The following is a 9,270-nucleotide window of genomic DNA, read 5'->3' as shown; positions in this document are numbered from 1 at the left end:
TTCATTGAACTGAACCCTTTTTTCTCTCCCCCTACCCCCAGGAACAATTCTGCCACAGGGATGACTTCCAGGACCTGAATTGTTGACCTCATCCCAACCTTAGAACCTCAATTGTTATTCAAATTTTTGCACCATTCCAGGCTTGTTGACTTTGTATGGAAATAGAATTGAACCTTAGGGGTCTGATGGAAATTCACTGTGACATTCAAATCAAGATAACTTGCTGAAACCCACAGAGCCTTTCTCCATGGGCCCTGATGGTAGCCTCCAGAAGGTGCAGCCTCAGGTGGTCCTCCTCCTTCTTCAGCAAGAATAAACTTTGGGTCTTGGATTGCAACACCATCCCTGGAGAAAATGGTATGCGAGGGCAAGCGATCAGCTTCTTGCCCTTGTTTCTTCCTCCTGACGGCCAAGTTCTACTGGATCCTCACAATGATGCAAAGAACTCACAGCCAGGAGTATGCCCATTCCATAAGAATGGATGGGGACATCATTTTGGGGGGTCTCTTCCCTGTGCATGCAAAGGGAGAGAGAGGGGTGCCTTGTGGGGACCTGAAGAAGGAAAAGGGTATCCACAGACTGGAGGCCATGCTTTATGCCATCGACCAGATTAATAAGGACCCTGATCTCCTCACTAACATCACTCTGGGTGTCCGGATCCTCGACACTTGCTCCAGGGACACCTATGCTTTGGAGCAGTCGCTGACGTTCGTGCAGGCTCTGATAGAGAAAGACGCTTCTGACGTGAAGTGTGCAAACGGCGACCCGCCCATTTTCACCAAACCGGACAAGATTTCTGGCGTCATAGGTGCTGCAGCAAGCTCTGTGTCCATCATGGTTGCTAACATTTTAAGACTTTTTAAGGTAGGTACAGGCCTGGTCTTTCTGACCATCGTGAGTAAGAAATCTTGTTTTGACTCCAAACTCAGGGCTACTCGGGTCCTCAGGTGGAGGATTCTGTGACCATGTTTTCACTCGGGCTGATTTAATTCCTTTCTCTATGATGAGTTGGACTAATTGTGGCTCATTTTTCCCTCCCTGAACAAATTTCAGTGACTCCACAACAGCTGCCGGTGTCCTTTTTTTGAGGCTCTTTTTAAATCAAAGCCAGCATGTTTATCATATAAAGCAGTTCAATGGTATTTGAGTTATAAGATAATTTACGTGGTGAAACTTCCTTAAAGTGGGATGCTCTGTTATGACAAAAGTTCCTGTGTGAAGAAACAGTATTTATTACTAATGCATAGATGGGAGTGACACTCTGGGATAAAAGATGGCCATAAAATTGTCAGGTTTATCACAGCTACAACAGAGCAGAACCTCATTAATTCAGACTGTCTGATACAGACTGGGAGCAATTATATATAATCCTTATTGAGTTAAAAGTTCAAATTTAGCAGGGTAATTTTGACTTAGACTTGATGATCTATTAGCTATAAATTACATATTGAATAAAATAGGCAAAATAAAATAATGCATGTAGCAATACTGTGAGAAGTAGGAAGTGGCATACAAATGTTATTGTAACTCAGTCTTTTGTTAACTTGCTCATGATATATTATTAATATCCATGATGTAGTCTTGTAACAGACATGCTTTTTTCCCTTGAAAATACTTTTCACTGAGATTTCTTACTCAGTAGGATATAACTTTTCCAACTTATTCTGAATTGATGAGACTTCAATACTGTGAGAGATTGTTCCCATGCATATTAGATTTAAAAATATTCAAAGGATATGGAGAAGTTGGACAGATGACAGATATGGTGACAAAAATGAACAAAGTGATGAAAAACTTACTTCATAAAAAAGGATGAAAGGAGTTGAATCAAAGGCTTCTGGAAGATTTGCAAGGGGACCTCTAGCTTGGTTTACTTCTTTCTCATTCTGGAATCCTCTCTGTAACATCTCCTCCTCCACACACCCCTCCCCTCCCAAGGTGGCTGTCTGGCTTCTCTGAATTCCCTTGCTTTAAAGGAGAGCATGCTTAGAGACAGCGTACTGACTGTTTGCAGATTGACGGCATTTTCTTAAGTGAGCGCGCTGCTGGGCAGAAGCTTTCCATCTAAGGAGCACTGAGGAGGCACAAATGGGCTCAGGGAATGCCAGGGACATTTGAGCAGGGCATTATGGAGAGCCTCTTGGCCATGAGGACACAAGATTAAATGAGGCAGCCAGTGTTGCTCTATTTCTCCATCTCAGGAAACCTTTCAGGGAGACTAGAAAGCTGCTGATAATTTCTCTTGGGCTAGCTGACCTCCTGCCTGGATTCTCCAGGGCTCCCCATCCTGGGATCTAGGATTTCTCCCATCAATCTCACTTTCTAGCCAGCTGGTGTTTCCTGCTCGCAGGTGATGTCCAGCTCTGGCCACTTTCTCAACTCTTTTTTCTGACTTTATTTCCCTCCCCTTCTACTCCAAAGCATCTTTTTCCCTGATTTTTTTTTTTTTTTATTCAACAACCATGGTTCAACAATACCCATTTTTAGAGAAGAGGAAACCCTTCCGGCTCTTCTCAATCCAGGTGCACCCTGTCTTTTATATGCTAATTCGGGCTGCCATCAATCCCCTTGTAGTTCCTGTGAATCCCATCTCCTCTCCATATGCTAGTTTCAGGCTTTGCTGAGTGGGATGCAGGGGATAGTGTTTATTTGAAGTTCTCAAAGCTTGGTTCATTTTACCTCCAAATCAGCTATCTACACACTGGGAATAGTAACATTGTGCCAGAATGTTGGATGGATTTATTGGGAAGAGGCCCTTGAAGAGTTCCACTGGTACCTGGCCATGTCCCTTTCTTCCTTAGGTCCCAAAGGGAACTTCCAGGCACTTGAAGGGTGAAATAGGGAATATGGAGTAAGTCAGGCTTTTTTTTTCCTCACTGGCCTCTGGCCGTGGCTTTGCTTTCCTCCCAGGTTTCGTTGCCCACATATGATTACCTGTTGTTGTGGAGGGTGCTTGGGAGCTTGAGCAAGGGGTATTTGTGCCTGGAACAGCAGACACATGGGCCAAGAAGTGAGGGCTAAAAGGGGAGATTCTCAGGGGCTAGAGGGCTCAGTTGCTGCCTCCCTGCCTGCTGGTCTGCCTGTGAGTCTGGTCCCGTGATCCAGCATGAAAGACCTGTCAAAGATACTGAAGCCTCCAAAATTCTCTTTTCATTTGCCCAAATCAACAATGAACCTGCCTGGCCTGGGACAGTTGAGCAACAGGTGGGTTATTTTCTATGCAGGCTGGACCTGGCTTCTCTCTGCTCTGATATTTCCTCACTGACCATTTTTCTCCTTACCTTCTTGAGTAATTCTGGAGGGACCTTATTTAAACAGGTGGGAAATTTATCAGTGACCCTTTGGGTGGAGTGCAGTGCTCCAGGCCTATTTATGAGCCCACAAAGGGGCTGCTTTCACCATCCTAGACCAGAACACAGGGAGTGGGGGGCTCGGAGCCAGAAGTGGGAATTGATTATGGTGGATGCCATAGCTAAGACCACTGTGCTGGCCCAGGGTGAGCATTTAACAATTGGAAGCAGCTACACTTATAGGTAATTAACCAAATTACTGAGGCTTGAAAAATGTGTGTTTTTCAAAAGTAAATGAGAGGATATAGGTGCTCAGCCCATCTTCCAACTGAGCCTGGAACAATGTGAATGTGAATTTGATAATAACAATTTCTCGTTGTGCTATTTTAATTTGCTTTGATGATTTATGTGAGGTCTCCAGCTAGCACTCCACACTGATAATAATTATGAAATGAAGATGGTCACTCTTGGAATAGAAAATGGCTTACTTTATGTGTGAATGTATTCTGTTTAAACACATCTGCTAGGATTGGCATGAATATTAGAATAGTTATCAAAGCAATGATTGACAAATTAATGCATTGGGGATTAGTTTACAGTTCCTCTTTGAAAAGTAATAATTTGATTAAACCAAGTGCTGTGACTTGAATAAAGGTGAACATTTAGGACAGTTTTATGGAGCTTGGCCCCCTCCAGTTGAGCAAAAGCCCTATGACATCTAAACAAATGCCCAGATAGGAGTATTTGGCCAATTATGCCTGGATTGATGGGCTTTTAGAAGGTAGAGCATCTTGGTTTGAAAACATACAACTATTAACCTTGACCACAAGGGATGTAAACAAGGTCTTAATGAATTTATATACTGTCTTGCTCAATAATAAACATTAGTGGGGTGTTTAGAATATAGTTGGGGCCTGTTTAACATTGTATAGAGGACATGGGCTATATATATAAGACATGGGGCTAAAATCAGCCATGTTTCTCTCCCTGTGTTGTCTTCCCTGGCTAGTTGTGAAGGAGACCAAGTCCTCCACGCGCCCGACTCCCTCTTTCTTCAGCCTGCCCCTCCATGGCAGCCTTTCTTGTTCCTATGTCCATGGAAAGGAGCTATGTGTCTTATGCATATTAATGTGTTTCTTACTTTTTTTTAAAGATTCATTTATTTATGCATTCAAGAACTGGGGTACAGGGCAGAGGTGTGTGGGGTGAAAGAATTCACCAGAGACAGAGTGGGCAACAGAATAGGAAGATCAACTGAAATACACTGCTGAGGGGAGCAGCGGGTGAGACAGGAGAGGTCTGCTGCACCATGTGGGTCACCTCCCTGGCTGGGGAGCAAACTCGTGCTGCAGTGGCTGCAAATAGTTTCTTTCTTTCTTTTTTTTTTTAAGATTTATTTATTTTTATACAAGAAGCGGAGTCTAGGCCAGATGCGCAGGAGGGTGACCTCTTCACTGGAGACAGAGTGGGGAACAAAACAGGCAGACTGAAGAAATACACTGTTGAGGGGAGCAGCAGGCGAGAGAGGAGGGGTCTGCTTGCCATGTGGGTTTCTCCCTGGTCGGCCAGGATTGAACCCACACTGCAGAGGCTGCGGACAGCTTCACAGTGCAGCGCTCAACTGCCTGCACCATCAGGGAGGTCCTACAGATAGTTTCTTTTAAGCCAAAGGAGACTTGTATTTTCGACAGTCTCACTAATGGTGGGAAGAAATGATTTGTCTTTGTAAAGGGGATTCAAGATCAGTGCAGGGGGTCATTGAACCTGAGCCCTTCAGAGACTAATCCTCATCCAGGCCCCTGCTCTGCCCTGTAGTACCCCTGATGAGTCCTGCCCATTCCTAGTGGGGAGGGGAGTCATCAGATTGTTGTTTCTGTTGAAACAAATAGAAATACAGATTCAGATGAACAAATTGGCTCCTCTGATTTCAGAGGAGAGTGAAAGGTTTGGCGTGGTAAAGAAAAGGAGAGCCAGGCTAAATTTTTCGAAGGGGGGGATATTTATTGTGCCCCGGGCTGGATTCACGGACCCAAGGTGGGGGTCAGTGAAACTGCGCATGTTGCCAGGAGTAGGCAGGCTTTTATAGAGTGAGGAGAGGTCAGGTGGGAGACTGTTTGCAGAGGCGGGGAAAAGATTCTAGGGCGTGGAGGGGTTCGTTGTCTGAATTTTCTAGGCAGGTTTCTGAATTCCTGCCCCCAGGTGGGCTTCCTGGTGGGCTTTTGCATTCTGGCCTCCTGCATCAATCTTTCAGAGAGTTGGACAGGATGGAGCTGGATAGCACCTGGGGCCAAACAGGCCCTGAGGCCTTTACCTGGAGGATGTTGGGTGCTTGACTCAAAGAGTAACTCTCAACCCCCTCTTGGGTGGGGTTTTCCTGCTCTCCTCAAGCCCCAGGGGTGTAGGTTGGCTTATGAAAACTGCCTCAGAGGCTTTTCAAAGACCTAAGTGATGAGCCCTAGTGATGAGCCTGTGGCTCCCAACGTGCCCCCTGGAACCATTTTTACCAATCAAATTCGGCTTATTGGGAGTGAAAACAAGTTTGAGAGCCACAGAGCACGACTTGAATGATGTGAACTTTTAAGAAGCACTATGTGCCTTGAAACACACTTGAGGTAGGTGCTTCCCTGGTGGCACAAGGGGTTAAGTGACAGCAATATGAAGCTCTTCGCAGCCACTGCAGCATGAGTTTGGTCTCTGGCCAGGGAGCTTGACCTACAGCGTGCAGCAGACCTTTCCTGTCTCCTCCAGCTGCTCCCCTGAGCAGTGTATTTCAGTTAGTCTGCCTGTTCTGTTCCCTGCTCTGTCTCAGGGGAATCCTCTCACCCCCTGTACCTCTGGCCTGTACCCCAGTTCTTGTATGTATAAATAGATACATTTAAAAAAAAAAAAAAACCCACACTTGAATTAACACAGGACAGCGTGGTCACCCGGGCGATTGTTAATCCCTACAGCAATTTAATAATTTTAGATAATAGCAATATCAATTAGGACAATGTGACGTGTTACTGCAGAACAATGAACCCAGCACTACTCCATTGACACAAAGCTGAAAATGCCACTTCAGGGCCTCCTACATTGTGGAGACCAATGAGAAGAGGTGTTACAGGGCAGGGAGAGGGGCACCCCAGACCCCATAAACCTGCCTGGCCTAAATGGGTTCTGCCATCCGCCTCATCAACACAAAACATGTGAGACTTTAATGGGAAGGAACCTTCATACAATTAGGAAATAATACAGGAAAGGCGAAGAACATAGTTTCTAAATCGAGTACCCAAAGTTACTCGTCCTCTCATGGGTAAAAGTCCACCCAAACGGGATTGGCCCAGAGCAAGGCCCCAAATCCTGCCACAAGTCTAAAGCATCTTCCAGTGGGGACCCACAGAAAAAGGTCAGAAACAATCAGACAAGTCTGGGAGGAAAAGAGAGAATCAAAATCAAGACAAAGCCTGCCACTGTCACCTCCCCATGAGTCTCACCCACATCTGTGTCACCCAGTCCATGACCAAAAGGCAGCACAGTTTCTTCACGTATCTCTCGGCTCCATGTGCCTCCTCCAGGTCTCCTTCAGGCTCTCATCCTGCTTCCTTCCTTCCTCAGTCTCCTCTGCAGCTTCTTCTCTCCCTGCTCAGCTCCACCCTCCTTTTGGGTGGGGCAGAAAACCTGGAACCTCCCCCTTTCCTGGGGACCACCCTGTTACAGAGGGGCCCAGCTCTCAGAGAGTGCAGAGTTTGAAAAGAATTAATGGAATGAAGGGCCCTTTTGGAAATCATGACTGGGAAGCTCTTCATTTAAATTTGTTTTATAAAGCAATTTTGAGGAATTTGTGAATGTTTTATAAAGAGCTTGTATTTTTTCTTTTTTCTAAAATATTGCCACTTCTCTCCTTTAAATTAAATTTGTTCCTCAAAACACTAATCACGTGGCTTACTTTGAGGAAAAAAATTGAATATTCTACGATAAAAATAGAGCATGGGTGTTGGAGGGTAACTCATATTAATGTCCACACAGATGCTTGGGTATTAAAGGTCAACGTTAATATAATTTCTCTCTCTCCTCCCTTTTGCTAGTTAACTTTATCTGGAAAGTTAATTTTCAGGTCTTGAAGGAAAGGAGTTAAGCAGTCCGTAGTGTATATTTCACAAAGCAATCAAATGAGACCTTCAACTAGAAATCCGCTGGTGATTGGGCAGGATAACTTCTCTCTATGTGGAAATGTCCTGGTTATAAATGGCTAAAATTGATCTTCCTGTTAAGCAAATGAAGTACAGTGAAGGCTCTCGTTACCTGGAATTCTTTACTAATTCTGCCTTGTGTGCCAAGATATATTTTCTTCCAAGAGACTCTACTAATTGTAGAACAACTGCCATAAAGCCAGGCATTTTACACGTTATTTATTGCATACAGTGGACTTTATTAACTGTAAACTCTGCAGAGGTAAATCTGCCATTTTCTGGCTCATCTAGTTAGAAGGACAGGTAAATGAGTCCAATCAATAAACTCAGCAGGAGGTAACATTTCATGTTAAATCTTATTTGATGGCAACTAAGGAGTGGAAAATGGAAAGACAGACTTAGCAATCCTTTGTTACAGTAGCAAGCTCTCATTTAACTTTGTAAGGAGCCCACTCACCGCAGATGAGAGATGAGGGTACTCTCACCGTGGCCTTAGGGGGGATGTTGGGGGAGAGAGGATATGCCATGGTCACTGGCACTTAGACTCACAACCTGAGAGAGATCTCAGAAATGCAGACTTGGAAAGTCATTCCCCTTCTTAATGCTCTTTCATGGCTACTGTTACTCCTAGGATGAGGTCCTCCCCAACCTCTACTTGGGGAGTCTCTTCTCACTTCCCTTAACTAAATTGTACTTGTCAGTTCCATATATCAGAGCTCCACAAGGGAGGATGGGATCCATGAGGGCATGTAGATCTTGTTTGCTGCTATCCACTAGCATGGGTCTCTCCAGGAACCCAAAAAGTTTGCTGAGTACAAATACATGACTGAGTGACTGAACCATATCTCTCTCCTCCGTCCCTTACCTCAATCCCAAGTGTTGGTGTTGGGTAGATAGGACAGGAATGGGATTTTGTTTATTTTACTTTTAAATTCTTTGAGAAAAAGGAACAGAAGGAGGGAGAAGAGGAGAAAAAAGGAGACATGGTATATTTTGGGAGTTACTATTTTCATGTGCTTCCTCCTTTTCCTACAATTTCACATTTTCTTTAAACAGATTTTTTAAATTAAAAATTAAATAAGTAAAAGACATGTGCACATGCTCGTTTTGAAAAGTTTAAGCCATGAATAAGTAAACAGTATAAAATAGAGACCATATCCAAACACACATCTATTTTTTTTTTTTTTAAGATTTTTTTTTTGATTGATTGATTGATTGATACAAGCTCTGGGTACAGTCAGAAGTGCGGGAGGGTGAGAGAATTCACCAGAGCCAGAGCAGAGCAGGCAGAAGGACCAAAGTATACTGCTGAGGGGAGTAGCGGGCGGCAGGAGAGGTCTGCGCGCTATGTGGGACCCTCCTCTGGTGGCCGGGGAGCAGCCGGGGATCGAAACGGCACCGCAGAGGCTGCGGGCAGCTTCGCAACCCAGAGCTCAACCGCTGCGCCACCGGGGAGGCCCCACACATCTATTGTTAATTATGCATATACACAATCTTATTAATAGATACATGTCTTAAGAGTTTCTTTTTCATGTAATGATATACCTGGGAGAGAGTTCCATGTTGGTTAATAGAACTCTGTCTCCATAATTCTCAACCCTGGCTATATTACCTGGATAGCATTTTAAAGAAATGTGGACTCCCAAGCCCTATTTAAGACCAGTGAAATTGATGGAATCCTGGTTTTGGTATATTTAAAATGATTGATGTATGATTCTGATATTGGCCCAGAACTTAAAAAAAGTTTAATTTTCTAAAATGCAGCTGCTGCTAGGCTTTTAATGTCATGATTAGACCTTGGTTTATTT

At 44.3% G+C, this 9,270-nt stretch overlaps 1 protein-coding gene across 3 annotated transcripts in view; it reads left to right on the top strand.

Moving 5' to 3' along the window:
- Positions 1-354: 354 nt before the first annotated feature.
- Positions 355-9,270, top strand: part of GRM8 (glutamate metabotropic receptor 8) — a gene marked incomplete at both ends in the record, with an annotated part of 709,974 nt that continues 701,058 nt past the window's right edge. For all 3 annotated transcript variants that reach the window (XM_084229777.1, XM_084229778.1, XM_084229776.1), the window contains one exon: positions 355-864. In XM_084229777.1, the coding sequence (XP_084085903.1) occupies positions 355-864 (510 nt within the window). The remainder of the gene's footprint in view (positions 865-9,270) is intronic.

Source organism: Talpa europaea (assembly GCF_964194135.1).
Source record: "Talpa europaea genome assembly, chromosome: 3".
Taxonomy (NCBI): domain Eukaryota; kingdom Metazoa; phylum Chordata; class Mammalia; order Eulipotyphla; family Talpidae; genus Talpa; species Talpa europaea.
Note: the sequence above shows the minus strand (reverse complement) of the source record. Positions and strands in the feature narration are given on the sequence as shown.